The sequence below is a fragment of the Arvicanthis niloticus genome, chromosome X, assembly GCF_011762505.2.
Source record: "Arvicanthis niloticus isolate mArvNil1 chromosome X, mArvNil1.pat.X, whole genome shotgun sequence".
In the NCBI taxonomy this organism is placed as follows: Eukaryota; Metazoa; Chordata; class Mammalia; order Rodentia; family Muridae; genus Arvicanthis; species Arvicanthis niloticus.
In genome coordinates this window covers 19,307,382-19,332,168 of record NC_047679.1, presented here as the reverse complement: position 1 = coordinate 19,332,168, position 24,787 = coordinate 19,307,382, and the positions used below count along the sequence as shown (strand labels likewise).

The 24,787-nt window shown below is 37.0% G+C and overlaps 1 protein-coding gene across 5 annotated transcripts in view; it reads left to right on the top strand.

Annotated features, from left to right (window-relative positions):
- Mid1 (midline 1) overlaps positions 1–24,787 on the top strand; it is a 339,419-nt gene that overhangs the window by 273,123 nt on the left and 41,509 nt on the right. For all 5 annotated transcript variants that reach the window (XM_034484695.2, XM_076918926.1, XM_076918927.1 and 2 more), the window contains exons 4-5: positions 19,632–19,739; positions 24,285–24,433. In XM_034484695.2, the coding sequence (XP_034340586.1) occupies positions 19,632–19,739; positions 24,285–24,433 (257 nt within the window). The remainder of the gene's footprint in view (positions 1–19,631; positions 19,740–24,284; positions 24,434–24,787) is intronic.

Sequence of the window (24,787 nt, the reverse complement as noted above, 5' to 3'; positions counted from 1 at the left end):
CACTTACTCTTAACTCTCTGGCACAGGCTGCTTCTCCCTATACAAACCAACCACTTTGGTTATCTTTTCTCTTTGTAACTTTGAGCTTACTGACTGCCGAACCTGGTTCCCCTTTCTTAACTCTCCCTTGCCATCACCTCTCTCCTATGACACACCTCAGTGTGTTCATGTCCACTATGGACTCTCTCAGAGGTTCTTGCCTCTGGCTATGCTCTCCCACATATCTGTAATAACTTTTCTCCTCCACAATACCTAGGAGTAATCATGTCCTTACCTTTTCTCTTTCTTTCTTTCTTTCTTTCTTTCTTTCTTTCTTTCTTTCTTTCGTTCTTTCTTTCTTTTTTTCTTCCTTCCTTCCTTCCTTCCTTTCTTTCTCTCTGTTTTTCATTTGGTGCCAAACCCCAGGATCAGTCATGTTCCTTCCCATCATTTTATTTTTATTTCTGTTATTTATTTATTTTATCTTCCTGCAAAATAATCACCCATGCATGCAAAAATGCCACAGTATTAAGGGGCCTCCAAAAATGTGAAGGAATATGTTGGGCACCAGCGAGCTATTCTTTTCAATCAGTGCAGTTGAAAAGAATTTCCTGCTTCACATCCTTGGTTCCTAGACTGTACTTCTTCCTTTTCCTTTTCCTGAAGTTGTCCATGTATTCTGAGTCTGAGAATTCGTGAGGAAAATAACATTCCCATGCCAGTGGGAGGTAAGAAAACTCACAGCATAGAGTGACTCCTCATTGTTGTAAATTCAATCAATGAATTCTTAGGCCTTAGTAGAAAATGTTATATTCTCATAAGTTCACCCCTCCCCCTGGGGATTCACTTGGGCTTTCTTTTAAAAATGAAAATTCTTGAAGGCTGCCCCCCATTGTTTTAGTAACTTGTTTAACAAATGAGGGCAAGTAAATGAAATGGCCTTGTGATTGTTTAAGTGCTGATTGTTTCAAACTAGAAAAGAAAGAGTGTAAAGTCCAAGGCAGTTTGAGACTTGGGAAGGAGAGGCATTGAAAGAGCAACTTCAGAGAGACTCCCAATAAATGTTTGTGTTAAGTTGATGGCCGGGGCTCTACAAACAATAGGTTTTAACTGTTCTGCTTTGTTTCTTCCAGGAGATTACAGTAAAAGCTCCCTCAGGTCAAGTTTGGAGTTACTGTTATCTGGAGCATAAAACAAGCTTATGAGAAATGATTAAGATTTGGGTCAGGAACTGGATGTGATCACACGCGCGCACACACACACACACACACACACACACACACACAAACACACAGACAAACACACACACTCAGCACTGGGGATTCTCAGGCAGGGGATAGATTGGTCAAGGAAAGCCTGGGTAACACAGTGAGAGGCTGACTACAAATAAATGGGAAAATAATCTATTTAAATCTAGAAAAAGAACTAGCTGTGGAACTTACTTTTTGTAAGTCAGATATGGAATACAGCTCTCATTATCACACTGTCCTCCCAATTTTCTTAGAAAACTCATAAAACCTATTTTATTACTTAAGAAGATACCAAGAGGCAATACTCTTGTTCTGTTGCAAATACAACACATTATAAAAGACCACTTGGGGAACTATTGGTGACAGTATCAATTCACACTGAGATCCTAATGGGGAACAAGTAAAAACTTGTGAACCAATTGCCACTATTGTTTCTGGAAGATAGAGGCCCATCTCACTAACCATTCCTATCCAAGGTCTAATCCAGCAGATTGTCAGTGTGCTAGCCTTGGCTCTTTTGATGAATCTTGCCTTATTTGTAATCATCTTTTAAAATATTTAACTATGTGTGTGTGTGTCTCTCTCTCTGTGTGTGTGTGTGTGTGTGTGTGTGAATATACATGATACATGATACTGTATCACTTAGGTGGAGGTCAGAAAACAATTTTCACAATTGGTACTCTCCCTCCACCATGTGGATTCTAAGGATAGAATTTGCTCCCTTACCTGACAAGCCATTTCTCTGTCCTGTAATCCTCCTTTAGTCACTTTTCAAATTCTCTCTGGCTCATTTTTTGTCCCTAGTTTTTTTTTTGTTTGTTTGTTGTTTGTTTTCTTTGAATGGAAATTTCCTTCGTTTACTGTCTTCCCAGTATCAGCATGTGGAGAACCAGGTATTTTGTGAGTAAATTAATCATTTTTTCACTAGAGGTCTGCTTCTGTCCTGGGCTCTATGAATTAGGAGGATTGATGGAGATGAATTATCTTGAAGGATGTAAACTATTATGGAGAATACTTTGTTTAAGTGGATGGATAGATGTGTAGAAGACTTTAAATCATTGATCAAGCCTTAAAAGCATTATTTGTAAACTTTGAAATGATGCCAAACTACAAAGAAAGTTGAGCATTTATACTTTCATTAATTGTGCCATTTTCAAATGTGAAAACATTCTCTTTTTTGTAGAGGCAATGGCAATTGCTTAATCCAGGTAAAGGCCAGCATTTAACTCCACAGACACACACACAGACACACACAGAGAAACACACATACACACACACACACACACACAGAAACGCACATACACATATACACATACACATGCATGCTGTTTATGTTTTGTGGACATGTGTGATCCGAATGAGCTAGATCCTGTGGTGAGCAACTTGAGTATCTAAAGTTGTATTTAGAATTTTAGTCCATCGCTACTTGCAAAGAAGAATCAGATTCTCACTCCATTTGACACCCTGCCAGGTTGCTCTGAGCTATTATTTGGAGTTATTCTGAGTCTTATTAAACCCTACCAGCAAACACCCATTCATGCATAAAGCTCTAAAAGGTTGACAATGTAATTGGATAATTGTCAGCATTCATAAACCCTATTATGGCCAATAGTATAGTCACATTGTTTTCTCCAGTTCATGTCCTAGAATTCCCAGGACACAAGTGCAAAAGAATTTCCAGACTGTATTAGACTTCATCATATCGGAAAAAAGTATATTTCTTGGGATATATATATATATATATATATATATATATATATATAATGATATCTAGTTTCTGCTACCAGGATTATAAAAATAATATTTTATATTATAAAATTCATAAAAAACTTTTTTCACAGTGAGAATTAAAGTGATTATTTATAAAAGTGTCATCTAAAACATACTTGGATTAAACATTTTTGGATATTAAAAATATCCATAGGAATTATATCCTTTTACTTTCTTGTGAATCATGATGAACAGAGAAGAGATACTAAGAAAAGTCTTCAGATATTCTAGAATTAGGAAATTTTATGACTAAATGAAGACAAGACTGAATTGATCATGCTTTTATAGTATTCCAAAGTTTAATATTTGAAATGTTATAAAAAAAAAGAACATCCAAAGTCATCATCTCTTAATCTTTATAGTTTGAGTATAATGAAGTTTTATATTATTGATTATATTTATGAATGCGTTATATATTTTGAATCCTAGCAGGTGGCTCAGAGTGGCGTTTGATCACTTGCTAAGTTAAACTCTCCAAATTGAGCCTAAACGAGGGCTCAGTGGCTGAGCAAGTATAGGAAGGAGAAAGTGTCATTTTCTAATGTGTCCTAATGTGGTCTCTTTACACAATACAGGAATTCTTAATGGTATCTCCCTTAAATTACTCGACATGTGACATCATTCTCATAAAAGAGTAACCTAGTTGGGTAGCTAGAGCAGTACAGATTTTTTTTCTGGCATGGTGTAAAGAACCACTGAGAATAGGGAAGCTTAAAAGATGACTCAGCTGGTAACGTGCTTGATGTGTAAGGATACAGACTCGAGCTTGGATCTTCAACACACATGCAGACAAGGCATGGCAGCAGACATCTGTAATCCCAGTGTCAGGTAGGGCTAATGGAAGTAGTGACAAGCAGATTCTCAGAGTTTGCTGGCTAGCTAATCTAGCTGAATTTGTAAGAGATCATGCAACCCCATAGGAAGACCAGATCCCCCAGAGCTCCCAGGGACTAAACCACCAACCAAAGTGTACACATGGAATGGCTCCAGCCGCATATGTAGAAGAGGATGGCCTTATCTGGCATTAATGAGAGGAGAGGCTCTTGGTCCTGTGGAGGCTTGATGCTCCAGTGTAGGAGGATGCTAGGGTGGTGAGGTGGGAATGGGTGGGTGGGTGTGGGAGCACCCTCATAGAAGCAGGGGAGGAGGATGGGATAGGGAGTTTTCAGAGGGGAAACTGGGAAAGGTGGATAGCATTTGAAATGTAAATAAATAAAATAACTACTACTACTACTACTACTACTACTAATAATAATAATAATAATAATAATAATAAAAGAATAAGGTGGGGAGCATGGCAAAAGTTGCCTGACATTGACTTCTGGCCTTCACAGGTATGCTGATACCAATGCACATGCAAACATATAGATGCAAAACACACAGCAATCATAGGACAAGTTTGTAATACCTTTTTAACTACCCATTACAGTTAGCTACAACTCAGCTTTCACATAAGATGAGCTTAGATGGATGCATTCAAGGTGAGAAAGTCCAAGATGAAAGAGGGTGACCATGATGAGCAGGTAGAAATTTGGCTTCCCTGTGGCTCCTGTTCAGTTCATTCACAGATATGATCACATTAAGCAATAATACTTTAAAAAAAATTACTCTCTCATATATTACATCCCAACTGCAGTTTCACCCTCTCCCTTATCCCCCCCACTCCCTCTGTCTACCTCCTCCAAATCCACTTCTCCTCAGTATCCCTTCAGAAATGTGCAGGCCCTCCAGAGACATCAGCCAAATGTGGCATGTCAAGTTGTTGTAAGACTAGGCACCTCCTCTCTTATTAATTAAGGTTGGATGAGACAACCCAGTAGGAGAAAAGGGGTCCCAAAAGCTGGCAAAAGAGTCAGGGATAGCCCCTGTTCCTACTATTAGGAGTCCCACAAGAAGACTAAGCTACACTACTGTAACATATATAGAGAGAGCCTTGTTCAGACCCATGCAGGCTTCCTGGTTGTCAGTTCAGTCCTAGTGAGTCACTATGGGTTTTGGTTTCTGTATTCTGTGGGTTTCCTTGAGCCTGCTGCCTTCTATAATCCTTCTTCTGTCACTTCAGCAGAATTCGCCGAGCTCTCCCTAATGTTTGAATATGGGTCTCTTCATCTGCTCCCATCAGTTGCTGGATAGAGCCTTTCCAGGCTTCTGTCTATGAGTATAGCAGAATATCATTATGAATCATTTTACTTACTTCTTTTTTTCTAGTCCTGTTTGGGTCTATCCTAGGTCTCTGGAATGTTGGTCCTCTGGTTCCTGGCAGTGTGGCATCACTTCTTGCCTTTTGGGTTAAGATCAAGTGAAGTGACAATCTTCGCACAACTTATCCAACATATTTTTACTTCTAGATTTAATACATTTTAAAATTATTTCCCTTAATTAATGGTATCAACATGTCTTCTTATGACAATCAAGCCATAATTTCCTTGTGTATAAAATAAGTATACCTTATGAGAAACACAAGACATATCAATCATTTTGTTCCCTCATTCCATTGACTTCTATTTTTAATTGTCAAATGTAGGAAAAACTGAAGAGGCTTATTCAAATTTTGAAACTCCACATCAAAATAATTGATTCATGCATATAAAATTTCCACTGACAAGAGTGCAATTGTTGCACTGCTTGTTTTTCTTTGAAATAGAAGTATGAATTTTAAAATTCAGCTATTTAAATACCTTGAGGCTATCACTGAGTGCAAAATGTTCTCAGTGAGGAACAACACACAAAGGTTCTTACAATGTATGGTAGAACTTCTACTCTGCTTTACAAAAACTACTTTCACTAGATATAATATCAAGTTCCTATATGAAAAGTGATGAAACTCTCATGAAGGCATAATTCTCTGACTAGGCAAGGTTAAATTAGGTAATCATATGGTCTCTTTTCCTTCCAAAAGATTGGGAAGATTGTATCTACTTCATATATGCTGGTGTCAGGAAAAAAATATTGCTATATAAAGTAATTATATTTCCATAACTAAATATATTGAGAAATAGTAAAAGGAAAAGTAATAGAATTTACCAATGTACCCTAAAAACAATTATGGCCACTTGACAAGATCCTATAGTCACTTTCTAATATAATTATCTCAATAGCCTTTTCATATAAACATTATGCCATTGGCCATAGATATGTAGCTTAAAGAGAGACATAACAAAAATATCACTAATAAAGAAATGAGGTAAGCAAGGCATGGTGGTGCATACCTGTAATCAAACATTCACAAGACCAAAACAGAAGGATTATGACTTTGGAGTCATCATGGTCTTCATTGTGAGTTTCAGGCCAGGCTAGAAAACACATCAAAATGAGATGGTGGGAAATATATTAATGAGAACACACATTTAATTGATCTACACAAAGTAGGTGAAATAATGAAAGCAGTGTTTGGAATGATAGATCTTGGGGGCAAAGTGTCAGTAAATTATGCCCAGTAGATCTTCACAAATACTCAGTAAGTGCACAAACACATCTGTGCTGCCAGCAGGATCAGAAAGATCTTCTGAAGTATTCTTCAATCTTTGGTCATTAGCCATTGTGTACTTACCCCAATGTTTTTGAAATGATAAATTTACTTCCTCTACAGAGTTGATTTTCCTTCTTCAATGCATGTTTAAGACATGTGTGCAAGTCAAAGACCTACATAATACCAGACAATCACTATTTTGTAATAATTTAATGTTAAAACATTTGTATGTTGATGGAAAACATTTAAGAGATGACACACAACAGAAATTTGAAAATTTTGCTTTCAGATTCCAATTTAAAATGTAATTTATTTAGATCTGTGATTTTTTAAGCTGAACTTCAAAGCAACATTGAAATATTCAGGAGAACTTTACTTTCTAAATTTTGAAATTTAATTCATAGGACTTGCAGAAAGATATTAGGGTTTGAGAGTGGTGAACATGTTAAAGCTTTCATTTAATCCTGTATGAATCTGAAGTTATTGTAAAGTAAACTGAAGATGAAATTTATAAATATATAGTTTAAAATGTTCCAGGAATTTGTTGGTAAAATAAGAGCAATGATTGTCTGAAGTGAGCACTGCCTAAAAGGAGGGTTTGGGTGTGTTTTCTGGGCTTATAAAAATGTCTTACATCTTTGTCATGTTGGTCATGAAAATATGTTGAGGTATCCCTTAAGGTATGTGCATTTTTTGTATGAGAATATTTACCTTGTTTTTTTTAATTAGCTTAATTAGCTGATTTCTAGATGCAATTGATTATTTAATGAAGTTGAGTCTGGTCAGTTTAAGTTAACCAAACACTGATTTAAGGACCCCCTGTGAGTGACTGTGTTTGGTTTTATAAAATGTATTCGATTTATAAGTAGATAATGAGATTTATTTTAAAGTTTAAAAAACTATATAGTTAATGACTCATATAGATGCATTCCTTTTTACAAGAATTCCCATGGTCTGTAAGTCTATGTTTAGGCCTTTCCTACTTGGCAGGATTCCTTGGGAAGCATGCCAGGCTTCCTAATATGTCTAGCAAATGGTATAATATCTGCCAATGGCTCTTGATACACTAATAGCATTTTCCAAGGCATCACCTGCATCCTTCTGTCTGCCCTCCAGGACTACCTAATTTGCATAAGTCTGCATGCCAGATAAATTGTCACCCTAAAAACAGAAAGAGGCCCTTCTTGAAAACCTTAAACTCAGATAATGTAGTTCTACAATGACAGACTTCAGTAGCCATGGATCTCTGCACACAGTTTATGGATGATATACACGCCTGCCAGACCCTTGCCCAAACTAAGGAATTTGGCACGGGATGGAGACAGAGGAATTAGAAAAGCAAAAAACTGGAAGACAGCTGTCCATCTGGAGCATTCTGGAGCTCTGAAGAGAGGCCACAAAGGGCCTTTCCAACCCCTCACTCTAAACCTATATCTTTTTTTCTTTTTATTCAGTAGTTTTCAACATATGGGTCATGACCCTTTAGTGGTTGAATGACTCTTTCATCAAGACCACCAAAGACCATCAGAAAACACAGATATTTACATTACAATTCCTAAGAGTAGAAAAATAATAGTTATGAAGTAGCAATGAAAATAATTTTAAGTTTGAAAATTATCAGGTCACCACAACATGAGGAAATACATTCAAGAGTCATGGCATTAGGAAGGTTGAGAAACCCTGCTCAAGATAGTCTTGCAAACCTCTCTTGCTTCTAAAACAAATCTGTTAACCAGTATGAACAGAGTTGGACAAAAACAAAAAAAAACAAAAATAACAACAAAAATGCTTTTAGATACATGAAAAGTACTTAAAATGACAGAGGTCTAAAAAATGACTTGTTGAGTCAGTGTTTTAAAGTATCAGACTCTTGTTCCTACACAGGCACACATACACACACACACAGAGAGAGAGAGAGAGAGAGAGAGAGAGAGAGAGAGAGAGAGAGAGAGAGACAGACATTCTCTGAATCGACAACCAAACAACATCCAAAGTCCGTAAGGCTTGCTTCAAGTATCATCATGAGTATGCTAAGTAGCATCTCTTTTGTTCTGAGAGAAACAAGAGCGATCCCAGTTCCTCTTGCTTTTATATCTTTGCTGCTAAGACTGTTGCAAAGATCTCTGGAAACCACCAGCTTTGGTTTCCTTCCAGTCTGGAAGCTGATTGCATAACAGTCTTAATTGTTGGCAAAATCAAAATATGTACTGAAGAAAAGAGCTGAAGTTCTCAGCTTATATTTAGGGTCTGCATGGGCAAAGTATGGGTTTGTTGGGTCTTGCTACAAATTAATTTTTCTTTTAGCATATTATACAAAGGGTACAGGAGGGGTGCTGTTCTAGAGAACACACGTGGTTTTTTTTTTCATGCATTCGCCGCCATCATCATAACCTACTATTGTGAGTGAAAGAGTGGGTGCAGGTAGACAGTAGCAACAAACACTAGTGTATAGAGGACACATGTAAATGCTAGCCTGAACTCAAAACCTCTGGCTACTAAAGCAAAGGATCACATTAATGTCTGCAGAATCATATGGCTTTTTCCTTCTGCTTTTCATGAAATAGTTTTAAAGAATTCCTCTTGTTTGTGGTTTCAAAAAAAATTAGAACTATGCCAGTGAGGCCTGCCTTTAAGGGTTCTATTAAACAATAAGAAGGCTTTGTTCTCAGTTATAAAATTAAAGCAAGCAGTGTTTCCACTACCTGGCAGGATTCCTTCCCCAGCCACTACATAACCTTGATCCTCACACACTGAACAAAGCCTTCTCTTTGCCAGGAAGGGAGGTGAGAAGGCAACATCTGCCAGGCTTGTATGTAGAAATATAGGTCACCTTTCAGATAATGGAGGGATTAAACAGCTGGGGAATGAGGAAAGGAGACAGAGGGAAGGGAGGAGGGAGAGAGACAGAGACAGAGAGAGACAGAAAGAGACAGAGAGAGAAGGATGGACAGACAGACAGATGGACGGGTAGGTGGACAGACAAATTTGAGATTGAGATTTCTTCAAGTTCTCCTTAACTCAAGTTTAAAATAGAGTCAGTTGTAGTGCAGATCTTCAACCTTCACAATTATTGGTCTAGAAAGTCAGTAATAACTTCATGATTACTTGAAATTATAGAAGCAAGGAGCCTCTAGATAAGAAAATACACATTCACACACATGAACATACCCACATATGTATATGCATTTTACACACACACACACACACACACACACACACACACACAGAGTTTTAGTCTGTTTGTCTAGATTCTATGTTTTCTTTATGGGGAAGATTTACCTACTGTTGTCCAAATATAGACAAATTAGGATATGTGAAACACAAATACTCACATGTGGATTGTGGCCCTGAAATAGGGAATGGCCATGGTCAATGCAGAAAGCACTGTCAGACATGATAAGTGTTAGCCTCATATTGAGTCCTAAGGTACTGAGGCCTCAGAGAAATGGGATGAATGTGACAGCAACTCCTTTTAATCTCCTCTAAATCTGATCATATGAAAACATTGTATGAAAAATTCTTCTCCAGAGCTAGTCTTAAAAAGAGTGTATAGTTGTCAGTGCTTTGTCCATGTGGGGCTTAATGAATATGCTCTCTTCAGTATGTGGTTTTCTCAGCATCTCATAGAGAATTTGAGAGTGGAGTAAATCCCTTACACACTTTTAAAAGCGAAAGACTTGCTCCTGATAAAACATGTTAGATAAATCCTGTGCTTCTTTGCTTTTGGCTGTAGTGTTTCAGAGAGTTGCCTGTTGTCTCTAGTGGCTCAAAGTGTGCTTGGGTAGGTGCACTTTGTTTTCTTCATACCTTTCCTTGTCTGCTACCCCACTTCCCACTGATGTTTTCCATCCAGCATCTGTTCTTCTATTCTGCTCTCTTACCATTTTTCAGGACCATCAATGTCATAGACAGACTCTAAGATGGAATGATGGCATGAGTCTTTTTCCTGATTGTGATCATGGTTCACATGTCCAGTTTTTACAACCCATTCTCTAATTGATTGTATTTGCATAAATATAGATACTAAACCTTGGACAGCAAAGATATTCAGTAATCAATCTGCATTTCTGCCCAGATTCTGGAATGACACCAACCAAATAAGAGATTATGTAGATATCACTTGTGAATCTTTCATAAAAACAAAACTATGCTTACTTTCATCCAGTTGTACTTCCAACTTCAAGTTTTATAAGTAATGTAATCAAGTATGTTTCACTCACTGGGAGAGCATGGGCTGGTTCTCATTCTAAATAACTTCACATAGGAACAGATAGCAACTACACTTAAGTAAGGCAATCCTGAATAGGAAATCCAACTCAGTATTTCTCCATCACATTACCATAGAGGAGTCATGGTACAAACAGGAAAGAATGCCACTTACAAAAGTGACAAGTGTAAGTGAAAGTAATAAATGTGAACTGCAGATTAGAAGTTTCCTCTTTCCATTCGAAATAGCTTCCTTGCTCAGAATTGTGTTGCCTCTATCTTTCCTTTAACCCAACAAGCATCTGTAAGCTATTTTCACCTTCAAAAAGCTGATTTTTTTTCACTAAATACATTTGTTGGAGAGTATTTCACAGAATGTTACTACTTTTAAGAAATTTTATGAAAAGGATTTGATAGACATAATAGTGCATGTCAGTTCGGCAGTCAGTTATTTATTTATTTTTTTTATTCTGTGTGCCCAGCCCAAACGGAAGGGTGTAGAACATTTGTTTTATAAAAAGTGTAATTAATAAGCTAAAGGAAGGAAGGAGATTATTGTTTTTGAATGAATCATGAGCAACACCTTCCATTCTGTTGCTTCATTTTGGAACTGCTTTCCACAAAGTTGCCATTCAACAAACGAAAATGCCTGTGTCATTAGTGCCAAGAATGTAAGACTGAAGGCTGAAGTCAGCTCAGTACCCTAGGAAATAGAGCATAGGAGGGTCAATGTTTGTTAGAAATGTGACAGAAATCTGCAGGACATAATGGGGTGTGTGTGTGTCAAATCCAGGTAGCAATGGAGTATTGTCAGCTTCAAATTGGAATTCCATTAATTTAGCAATTGCAAACTCTTCATGACCAGAAGGAAAACAGCTAGGATTTATAGAGTACCTGCTATCTTCCAGATTTTTTCACAAATGTTCTCACTGAAACTAAGCAAATAAGGAAACATTCTTCGAGGAATTCTATGCATTTTTCATACTTATTCACTCTAAAACTCATGATCTGTTCACTATGCTGAAGGATGGCAAACTATGACCCTAGGATCAAATCTTACTTGTCGTCTTTTGGTAAATAAAGTTTTTTTGGCACACAGCCACACCTATGTGGTTACACATTGTCTATGGCTTCTTTCAAAAGAATAACAAGAGTTGAATAAGAACAACAGAGTCCATGTGGCCTGTAAAGTTAAAATATTTACTTTCTACAGCTCCACAAGCAATGTTTCCCAACTCCTACTCTGTACCATGGAAGAATCTTCTCAGCCCATCCTCTCTCCCAATTCAGTTGCATAAAAAGCAACCTTTATGGGATGCACTTGAAATTTAAAAAGCACCTCCCAAAATTCTAGGGTTAGTCACCATGTTAACATGGCTTCCTGAATTATTGAGCTGATGAAAGATGCAGATGGATTGATTAATTCTACAATGTCTTTAGGTAGACAGAATAGGGGGGTTGATCCTAGCACCCATCATTTTCATTCTACATGGGCATTGCAGATAAACCAAGCTTATGGACAACATTGAGAATGGATATGAATGTAGAATTTATATGCATGAAGCAAACCCCAATGGTTTTTCATGTAGTAACTCACTAGTTCTTACCAGTGCACCTGAGGGATGCTTGTGAGGATGGTTCTGTACCCTGTAATATGCTTAATAGTATTAAAGTTGCTATGCGAGGTAAGAATTCATGTTTTCTATATGGAGACAGGGAACTTGAAAAATGAGTACTTGATGTAGATAACCAGGAAAGTATAGCTAGTTGCGCTCAAAGACCAGCTATTTCTATCCCAGGAAAACATCTCAAAATCCTGAGCTCTAAATTGTCTCTTTTTAATCCTTTGGTCTTTCTAAAATATTTTCCCTTATTTGAAGATTTGGCTTTAACTGGGAAATAAGCAACAGTGTCAACCCTTTGAATGGACATGGTCTGTTATACTACTCTTGGGAGTGGAACTCCCTTGTGCGACGTTTCAAAGTTTCAGGCATTGGCAGTGGCATTTTTGCTGGGCAGTTTTATTGCCTTGTTACATTTGTATTTCGTTTATAGGAATTTTATTGTTCTACTTACTGTTGTGTGTTACCGTTTTAATGGCATCTTATGGTCTTGTTTATCCAACAATTGAACTTCATAATCTTAGAAATCCAAAGAAAAGTTTTACCATGACAATACTGAGGATCATATTTTAAATCCATAGCAACCATATAACATACCCTTTCTGAATATTCAGTTCATAATTGCAGCTGATCTGTTGTGGGCCAGCACATTTTTTAGGATAGCTAACACTTATAATGCCACTGTTGTTACTTCCCACACACACAAAAAAACCCCACCACTTTAGGAAGGTATTCCATGTTTTAATGAAAAGCCACTGTTGGAATTGAAAAAAATGTTTAAATAAAAATTAGTAAATATTAATCTCTAGACTGTATCTTGGTGGTAGAAGGCTTGCTTGGCACATGCAAGGCTCTGGATTTCATCTCCAGCATTTCCAAAACTTAACAAGTAAATTAACATATTAAACATTAAATCTGTTGCTCTGTATTGTGTCTTCTGTTTTTTTCCTTCAAAGACAGAGACCCTGGGCCCTGAGGCATCCTTTCTTGACTACTTGAGCTAGATCCACAAGTAGTGAGAGGGTTTCAGAGTAAAGAGTTTATGTAAACATATTAGATGTATTACAGTAATACTGTCTGTGCTTACTCAGTTCTCCTTGGCTCAGTTTTATATACAAACTGAACTATTAGAATCCCTTTCATTGTTCCTTCTGGCAGCTCTGTCTAACTTCTGCCCCAGGGTCTGGAATGTTCATCACAGCTGCCTTTGGCAATAAAAACCAAAGCACCCTCAGATCCTCATATTTCTCTTTGCACCTGGTCAGCAGAGCACAGTGGGGCACAGAGCCACAGTGCATGCAGTTTTCCCTTCATGCCCTCATCTTCTTAGCCAAATATCAGTTTATCCATATTAGAATTAATTCCTTTAGTGTGTTTCTATTTCAGGTTAAATGGGATAGCTGGACCATGCTTTTTAAATACTACTATCCACTTTAGAATCAGGTGCAGATTCAAAGTTACAAATGATTAGTATACAAAGACAAATACTTTGGAATCCAAATAACATCTACAGAACATCATGTATGAATGTTGCAACCTTTCTCTGGGTTCCCTTAATTTAAATCAGTATGGAATGACCCAGTTTTGATTTTGCTGTAAGGACTGATTTTAGGCAAATATACAGTGTAGATGACTGCGTTTAAAAGTCCCAGATGGAAAGGTTAACAGTCGTAAAGGAAAAGTGTAATTGTTTAGTGGTGCAGTTTCAAAATTGCACTAATTGTGGGCCAGCATGGTTCCTAGGCTGTGGAATCTTGGGGGTGGGTTGGGGGTGGGGTGGAAGGGTTAACCATTTTTGTAGAATTCCTAGTGCATTGAGCAATGCTCCTTTCTCCCTGAATACTCAGAAGTAAAATTTCCTGTCTCTGACACATTGGCTTTATCCTGTCCCAGGCTTACTTCAGTGTTCCTTCTGTGTACAAACAGGAAGCCATCTATCAAATGAGTATATCCTTTTGGCAGGAGGAATTGGGAGGTTCTGCTTTGAAAGCCTGTAGGTGGCTAACTCATTTCAACCAGGCATTGTCAAATGAGAAAAAAAAGAATGTTTCTAAAGTCCTGTTAGACACAACAACAGATGCTTGTGTGAATGCAGGAGTGAAAGGAACCTTTATACACTGCTGGTGGGAATGCAAAGTACTGTATTCATGATGAAGCTCAGTTTGAAGGGTACACACACACACACACACACACACACACACACACAACTAGTTATACAACTCCTGGTCATGTTCCCAAAGAACTCTATATCCTAACATAGAGATAGTTGCTCAGCCATATTTATTGCTATACTATTTACAATAGTCAAGATATAGAATCAGCCTAAAGTTCCACTTACAGATGAATGGATTTTAAAAAAATATGGTACATACACATAATGGAATTTTATTCCACCATAAAAAGAATGGAGCCTTAACATTTGCAGGAAAATGGATGGGGCTGGAGATCTTCAAAGTGAGTTAAATAAGCCAGATTCAAAAGACCCATCACATTGTCCAAGAGGTAGACATTAACACTCAGTTTTAAAAATTAAAAGTAAGATTGTTACCTAAGAGAAAAATAAATAAGAAAATACACATTAGTTCAGTTTTACCTACGAGAAGTGACTATGCAGTTTCTCTCCACGGATATTCCTTTGTAACAGTTTTATGAAATATTTCTAAAGATTTTAAGGCCACACTTGGGTGAAAATTAATAATGTTTATACTCTGTACTATACATCTTATTTAGCAGTTAAATACAAGTCAAAAGAGCAAGTTTTAAGAAATAATATAAACCATTTACAGACTGCTAAAAAACATTCCACAGACATATCACCCGACTTTCAGTGTGTTTCTGTAATTAAATCCCTTTAATGTTTATACATTTGACAAGGAAAAAATGTCAACTTTACCCCACCCTTTCTGTGAAATCTTATAACACTATTAGACCATAAAACTTAGCAGGAGGACTTTTTACTGGGCACTGCTAAAGGGCTGCTTTGAAAAAATTAGTTAACCCATTTATGTTATCATTGACTAATATACAAAATTGTGTATATTGCTATTCAAGATGGAAATCTCCATGCTGACAGTTGATATGGAAGTCTAACTAATTATCAGTGTGAGGTGGATATTAATGCAGAAGAGAAACACTCAGTGCTGAATCTGATCTCAGGTCAAATTCAGTCATTTGATTAAATAATCAAGTGATTGAATCACATTAGACATTATGTTTGCCTTTTGCACTTATGTTAGTTTTCAGATTTCTCACTTCAAGGAGACTATAAGTGATAGTCAGAGAAGCAGCAAGATGACCCTATGAATGAGAAAAATGGGTCAGCAAGTCTTTATGGACAAGACATTTCTGCTGTGCCTTGATTATGTAATTTTCCTTCTCAGTCTACCTTGCCTGCTACCAAATATTTAGGACAACTGCAAATTCACCAAATAGGTGGTGCCTATGCTCAAATTTACCATAATTGTGTTCTATCAAGCCACCATGAGTGTTCAGTTTCTCAATACCATCATTGTCTTAAACAGACACACACGAACATGAGCTTACAAGAACATAATCTTAATCAAATCCTAAAACAACTCACCATGTAGATCTCATTTTCCTTATTTTCTAAGAGAGCAAAGGCAGTTCTGCAGTGGCTACTGTGAATCCTATGCCTCCAGCCCCATGCCAGAGCCTCCCACATTGTCTCCATCCTGTTGTTACTTCAATACAAAAGAAGCAGAGTACTAGCAGCATATCTCACCTCAGTTTTGTACAACGGGGTAGCACACTTTTTCAATGCTCTCTGTGAATAGAGTTAAAAGGGTCACTGGTCCTGAGTTAAGAATTACATATAAAATATTGCATACAGAATTGGCCGCCATTTGGGGATATAACGATTCAATTTGTCAGGATGTTAGCCTCTTGGATGCAGAGTCCAAAGAACCTCTAAAACACCTTGTCTGCATCTTTTGGCTAGGTCCATTTCTTTCCTCTTGACTTGTCAAAGGATTCTCATATATGCAATAAAATGAACTCTCAGGCACGATTAATCACATTACTATCACTAACTTCTTGCCTACGCATGTCTCAATCTTAAATTTTTATTTATTTTTTGACAAATTCAACCTGTTTTATATACTTACATGTAAACTTGGAAATAACCATGACTTTGTATTTCTTACAACTCACCATATGGGCATCAGTTGGAATGCTGCCTAATATCATGGAGAAGCCCAGGAATCAATTTTAAATGGATGGATGAATGATAAATATTTGAATGTGATTCTTTCAAAGGAGGAGTAGCAGTTGTGTTGTAAGCGCAGTCAGGACTATAGCCAGTCTGCATGGCATTCATTGGCTATGGCACTTGAAGCTTCAGATAACAAATTGGGGCTTATCAAGAGAGGAACAGTATGTTCTTGGTTTTTAGACTTGAGATTGTCTCCAACTTGGGAAGAAAGAGTTGCAGCTAGTACTAAAGAATAAAATCAAGCCATAAAGAGATGATGACTTTCAAGAGGAAAATAGATGCTGTGGCTTTAGCTAGAAATAGAGACAGTATATTGCTAAGCACATGGGTGAAGTTCAAAGACAGACAAGGCAAAACCAGCTGTGTTTCTAGATTTCAGGAGCTGCCTTGATGCTTCCTTGTTAGCATACTTGACACCAGTTGCAGTGAGGAGGCTGACAGGGGACAGATCTGGTTTTAAGCTATATTCATATTTTTCCTGAAGAATTGATCTATAGTAATTTTTTTCAAAGGCATTGAAGATCTTATTATCCATTTCAATGTGGTCCAAATACAAGATGTGCTGTTCATCTCTATTTCACACTTGACTATAGTTTGGGAACAAAAAAAGAGATTGATTACCCAAAAGTGGAAGAACATATTGAGGAAAGAAGGTTTAGGGAGTGGTTTTTACATGTTCAGAAGGCTCAACATAGAACACTTCCATCAGTTGCAGTGATTTCTTTATCAAAAGCTATGGATCAGGAAGGAAAGCTAAAATAACACCCAAGACCTGTACCTGTCCAAACCAAATGTGAAGTAGAAACACCTGATGATACATGTCACCTCCGCACTCAAAAGAAATGAAAGCCAATCAGATCATTAACTCCTTTTTAAAGTAACATGCCATAATCAAACTGTGGAATTGAAGTAATTTCAGAAATGTAGGATATTATTTGGCTTCTTTTATTCTACCTGTAGGAATATAAGAATGCCACAGTGAACAAAAATTTGGAACTTGATAAAAGTAGAAAAACCAGATTCAACTATTCTCCATTCTAAGAAAAGCTCAGCTTGCATTATTTGGAAAAAAAAATCTTGTGGCCTAAAATTGACATCCCATGTTCCCAAATTTCTGAAAATATTGCTTTGATTCAGCGGTGACTGTTGTGTCAGGTTAATCAGAATATGTCTGAGTCCTCAGCCTAGAGTTCAGTCCACTTTTTTTAATTTTATAAAGCCAACTAGTCTGTTATAAAAATTAAATTTATACATGAATTTCATGCTACTATGAGTACTACAAGACACTTTTTCTAATTTGCAACAACTCAAATTTCAATGTGTTTTGAAAGACAAATGGATTAACTTAGAGGAAACATGAGTAATAGAGCTTCTGACTTAGGATTCTGGATAACAGTAGTTATCTATCTGCACAAACAGCCTAGTCATAGTAGAAGATGGAGATCAGATACTGAAGGTGACCAGGATAGAATATTATGACTAACCAATTTAGTAGTGTTCCTGTTAACTGTACATCCTGCAAGGACATGCCCAGGTTGACCCAGGAGAAGGTCCTGAAACCTCACTAAAGTTTTGTCAAGAAAAGAATCATAATCATTGCTACATTCCAGGCATCTCACTTCCACCATAATAATATGGTTTATATCATCAACATGGCCCCTTTATTTTCACAGGTTAGTTGAAATCAGTTACTAAGTTATGTTGGGATGAAAAGAAAAGACATTCGTTAAGAGTAATTTTTAAGCAAATATTTCAATGGAAAACTAAATTTACTTGGAAAGTCTCTAGGGGAACTAGAAATCATAACATAAAGTAAAGGTGAGAGAAACTGAACCCACTCGTTACCTTCCCTGAATTATCAACCTGACTTCTAAATTCTGTGGCTGTCAATGCAATTTTTGTCTTTGTTAGTTAGACAAACATTTAGACAATACCTCTTGTAGTAATTTAACACAGCACACAATGTCCAATGTTATAAATGGCTGGTGACCATTGTCTCTCAATAAAATGTGTTATCTTTTTGTGGCATCTGTTAATGATCAAGAATAAAATTCAAGGAATCCTGGGCCTCTTGAAAGGGGACATAGTTTCGGTGAGCCATAATGACTGGGTGTTTATCCTGACCTCACAGTACTACTTCCAGTTTATCTCATTTATAAAGAATGAAATTATCCTAGCTCATTACCAAACGACATAGCTGGGCCTTGTCTTCTTTTATGAGATATGCTAGAATCATCAGTGTCACTATCATCCTGTGAAATTTTACAGCCCCTTCTGTAGCTGTACTAAAATAATAAAGCTTGTGGATGTTATCTCCATCTTCCACAGCTGGGATTTTTGGGTTTCTGTCTGTGAATAAGCATTTCAGTGTGGTCACGAGGTGGAGGAAATACCATGTACACGCTATTTCCCAAGTGCAGTTGCCAAGAATGAGCTAATTGTAATTCTCCATCCCATACAATGCAATTCAAAATTTCAAACACAGGCCTTTCTGCATTGATCCACCTTTATGTGAGGATAGTGTATGTTCATTTGTACAACCTCTCTGTCTAAATATATTAGACATATGTTTAAAATTAGGTCATAAGATTAATAAAGCATCAAGCCACCATTTTGTGATTTAATTTCTTACAGGGAGTAAACCCAAAATTCTAAAACCTGTTAAATGAATATATAATGTAAGCTGTTACATTGTTTCTGAGAAATTTTCCTAAAGTGTATTAAGAATAATTTGTTCTGAATAAATTAATAAGATTAAATGGATTTTAAATTTATTTTTCAAGTTTATCAGGGCAGGAGTTACAAATGTATTTCATCTCACATGTCAGTTCCCAACTACTTAATAATGGCAATGTATATATGTGTTAGGAAATGTTCTAAGGCTGAGGCTAGCTTAGCAAAAAAAAGTGTTATAACAGGATTTTATTTTCTAAGGACATAAGTCAGGCAGGATGTAAGACTTCTTTTTGACATCCTTACAAATAGTAGGAAGAAGAATTAAAATTTAAAGTGTATAGTTAGAGACCACTAGAAATATATTAGTCTACACTGGCAGTATCAATTACCTGAAAAGCCAAATGAATGCCATTTTATTCATCCTGTAGGTCAATGCATCCCGTCAAGAAGCCAAATTGACAGAAGAATGTGATCTTCTCATTGAAATTATTCAGCAAAGAAGACAAATTATTGGAACAAAGATTAAAGAAGGCAAGGTATGATTTCCTCGACAGAAGGGTTTTGTATTTCTCACTCAGAGAATATGTACTTTCTCTTCAGCAACTGCAGCTTTGAAAATAATAATTAAAAAATTACATTCTCTGTATTTGCCATAATCCCTTCTTAATTATCTACCTTGGTCCATTTTGTGTTGCTGTAGTAAAATACCTGACACAGAGTAGTAAAGAAAGAAAAGAGAAATATTTGGCCCATAGTTCTTGTGATTGAAATTTCCAAATAGAATGACACCATGTTTGATAAGTGCTCTCTGTGTTGAGGATATATTTCAGCCTAGTGAATCTTCATTCATCATGAGGACTCATCTCTTATTCCTGCCATCTTCTACTGTCTCAAATGCCTGGTTTCCTGCTACTGTTAATTGGTAGTATATACAAGGTAGATAGTTTGTTTGCTATTGTCACATGGTTGCATGCAAGCATCAATACTCTACACACTCATATCAATTTCTTTAGAAAATTTCTTTTTTTAATATTAAATTGACAAGTTATACTTGTATATATTGTTGGATACAATGTGATTCTACAGTTTGTGAATAAAATGTATAATAATTAAATCAAGTTAAGTATAACATTAATCACCTCAAATACTTATTTTTATGGTGATAAATTCTTAAATTTAATGCTCTAAAAATTTGGAAGTATACAGTAGTTACATTTTATGTATTTATTAATCTGTGCAATGTATCTCAAAATTTAAAAAAACACCTCTCTTCTTCTGTTTAATTGACTGTGTACTCTTCTCATAATAGTTTCTATTGTGCTATTACAAATTACCAAAAACTTGGTAGCTTAGAACCTTCTTATTGATTATCTTACTGTTCTGTAATTTAGATGTCTGAAAGCAGTCTCATTGTGTTAAAGACTACATGGGTTAAAGGCAATGTTGGTAAGCTATTCTTGCTTTTTCAAGCTTGTGGAGGCCATACACTGGACCTTGGCTCACAACTAAATCATTAGTATTATGCCTTCTGTTCCCATCCTCCTATCTACTTCACTAACATGAACCTTCCTGTCTCTCTCCTATAAAGACCTAAGAGATTATGTAGAAATTATCCACATAATCTTGGACCACCTTAACCCCTCAAGATTCTTAACCTAAACATCTACAAAGTTCCTTTAGTATGGAAGGTAGCATATTTAAAAATTCCCAAGGTCCAGATACGGACCTCGCTGAGAGCCCATATTGAGATTGCAATGACACTTTGACATACCTCTGTAGCAAGCATACTTTCTTACCCTTACTTAGCCACAGCTTGAATTTCTTGGCATGAGAGTTCCCTTTATGAGCTAGAGGAGAGTAGTAAAAGGTATTCCAGTTTGGGCCATGATTATATGTTGAGTTCCTTTTTTGTAGCACTCACTCTACTACAAACATACAGCATTAATAGAAATAGAATACAATGGTGCAGAGTGAAATGAGAGAAACATTTCTGCAAAGCAGAAATAGGAGGAAAGTACAATGTCTAAACTGTGGCTCCCAGCACTGGCTTGGTTGAAAAGATGAAAGTATACCTGCACTTCCAACGCCTGTGTCTAAAAACCTCTCTTGACACTTTGTAGGAAGGATCTAGAACTGCTTTGGATCTGATGGAAGGCAGAAACGAGGCTTATGCCTTAGCACCACAGATTGTAGAAGGCTTCTCATTCATTACGAGGGAGAGAAAAAGAGTATTGCCAATGTCTGCCTGGCATCATGGGTTTTAGCAAACTTCAGTTCTGAGGTTCTGGAACAAGGCAGTTGTTAAGAGGGCCTATGCCCCACAAATTCTATTATCACACAAAGCAGGTGCCTCAGAGACACAGAGATAAGACAAAATTCCAGAGTGCTGAGCCCAAGGGCCGGGTTAGGTGAAGGCAACTGTAAAACCATTAAAATAGACCAAGGAGAGCAAGAAGCTATCTTTGGATTTTTTTTTCTGTAAAACTGAAATGCTACGCCAAAAAGAAATCTCCAATTTCTAAAACTACAGCCAACAAAATCAGCAGCATTATCTTATTTACAGTGAGATTAGTTTTGCAGAAGAGGACACACAGGCTTGAAAAGAAAAAGTTCAGAGATAAAAAAAAAAAAAAAAAAAAAAAACCTCAGACCAAAAAGGCTCAAAGAAGAAACACAGAGACAGGAATGCAATGAATACGTTTTGGAGGTAAACTCATAACCAATTATGTGACAGAAAACAGCTATAGAAGAAATTGAGAAACTGAATTTTGGCCTCCAACTAGAGAATTCCATAAATGTAAGAAAAGACAAAAGAGTCTGAGTGACATTCCAGCATGACAGATGTCTATGGACTCAAAGATTAAAGCTAGATTGGTATTTTACATGCTAGTCCTGACCATACTAGTGATTCATCACCTGGAGATTTAAAAACATTCATTGCTCGTTAAAATGCAAATTACTGTTTCTCTGCCAATTACAGCTCATTAACTAGAATATTGGAGGATGTTCCCAGACATCTAGAGTTTTCCTTTGAAAGATCCCCAGCTGATTTTTTTTTTTTTTTTTTTTGCATATAGTGTTTGAGAATCTCTGATGATACTCTAAACTGACCTATAATTAAACGTATGTCCTACATGGAAGTTCACTCTAGAACATTGTGGTAGTTTCACAGATTGCTCTCAGTGTCTTTTACATTGATATATGCTGTTTAGTTTTTTTGTTTCCTGTCCTTATATATCACCTTTAATCTCCAATATCCTCATAGAGAAAACAGAAAAATATGAAATTGAAGAGTAGTCATTGGTACATTTGTGATACATGTGGTCTCTACTTCGTATATTCAAAGGATGAGAGAGTGGCACGAAATGAATCCAAAAGAATAGTTTGACCTCATTTTCTTTTGTGAGAATTGTATCAAATACCTTCAACTTCGCCATGCAATTTAAATTATTCTTTATGTTATATAATTAAATATTCCATTCATTTGGTTTATTGTAGAGACTATTAACTTATTTTTCCTTCTGGAATTTTCCCTTCCTCTGGCAGTTTGTAATAGATGTGTTTTAACATCCTGAATCAGACTGGAGGGCTGCTTTGACCTTGACCCTCTTATATAATGTTGCCAGAAGTTCTGTTCTATTTGGTATAAAATGGTGTTATTTTGTTCAACTTAGGTACACAGTTTTCCTGATAGGGACAAGAACTACCATTATAATGAATGATGTATTTTTACCATGCTTGAGATCACATACTCTTAGCTGCCAAGCTTGGACATTTCATTCTGACTCATTATTTTCATGGATTCTTTTCAGCCTTTCCTAAAATCTTGGGCTCAGCACCTCTCAATTCAGCTGTAGTTTCCTTTTTCTGCTACAGTACACATTTGGAATTGGACATTCCCTAGAGTTCTACGGATCTGACATCTCCTTCCTTCCTTTGCTTCAAGATTAGAGTTGTCCTGGGATGATATTGATGACTTGGAGAAAGCAAAAATTTCTTAAAGTTAGCTGGAATTCTGGAGGGAGCCTGGGCCTGCCTTGTCTGTAAGACAGATTAACCAGGCTTCCTCTCGACCCTTCAACCCAAGGCTATTTTCCATTCTGGAATTATCAGAAAACCAGCCAAAACTTGTCCCCTCTTGTGTAGGTGGGGCTAGTAGGCACGAGGTGATTCCAATTACTGGTCTAATTTTAACTTGGCTCTTGGCCGGAGGGCTTCAGCTTATAGCCCATTTCAAACACCAAAGCCACGGTTAAGTGGCTTACCTTGGACTTATCTTGGCCTGCCTGAGAGGTTATAGATGATTGTGGTTGAGGGTTTTTTTTTTTCAAGCTAGACAGAATCAGGAACTAAAATGGAGATTGTGAAACAACTATGTGTTTTATCCCAAATGGGAAATGCTTATCAAAATAGTTAACTTATCAAGTGAGCACAAAGTGACTGGAAATGACGTTTACAGTGAGAGGAAATGGCCCAGCTGTGCTTTTTTTGGCTTCCTCTCATCAGTTCAATAAGAAAAATATTAATCAATGGGAAAATGCTCCCTCTCTGTTAATTTAATACACAAGTTTTAGGCAGTATGTAAAATAGGAATACCTAATACTTTTATGTCACAACTTTATTCCATGGATTACAAAGAACTTTTTAGAATAATGTTTTTTTTTTTTTTTTTAACTTAGGCCTCAAATTTACACCTACAGAAGTGCTTTATTTTCTTAAGGGCACACTGAAATCCTGAGATGGAGAAAGTTCCAGGGTTCCCTAAGGTCCTGAAGCAATTATGTAGGATAGTAGAGGGAGGAACTTCAGTAACTCTTTGTCACTTGCCACTGGACAACACCTTCCCCCCCCCCCCCCGCATCAACAGAGAAGTAATTAGCAAAGTAGTGTTTCCTCATAAAACAAATTACTACTGCTTCTCCAAGGACAGAAAGTTTAAGTTCCATAATTGTGCCTTTCAAATTTCAACCTCTCTCTGCTTTGATTTAACAGACTGCATACTTCTGAAGGGTCCAGCCCTGAGCCATCTCCCAAGTGAGCCTAATGTTTAACCAAGCCTGCCATTGCTTCTTTTGTTCTAGGTGATGAGGCTCCGCAAACTAGCTCAGCAGATTGCAAACTGTAAACAGTGCATTGAAAGGTCCGCATCACTCATCTCCCAAGCAGAACACTCACTGAAGGAGAATGACCATGCCCGTTTTCTACAGACAGCAAAGAATATCACTGAGAGGTGGGTGCAGGGACAGCTGGGAAGTTTTCAGGCTGCTGATTGCTTATATCTGGATGTGACTGGTTGGCCTTGCTCTCAAAATGACTTGTTTTCTGTTCGAGGTTGAGTACCAGAGAGAATAGAAGCTTTTGCTGTTTTGCTCCAGCTAAGAATGCTTCCCTTAGACATAACAAAACTCTTTCCATAACAGCCTACAGTTCAAGGTCTTCATATCAACAGTTCACCACTTAGAATAAAACCAACCATTTTATGTGTGGAGGAGTGCTGGGGTGGGGGTGGGGGATGGTACAGAAACAGCATTTGTTATGATTCTCAAACCTGATCTTATCATAGCCTTGTTAACAAAGAATGGAG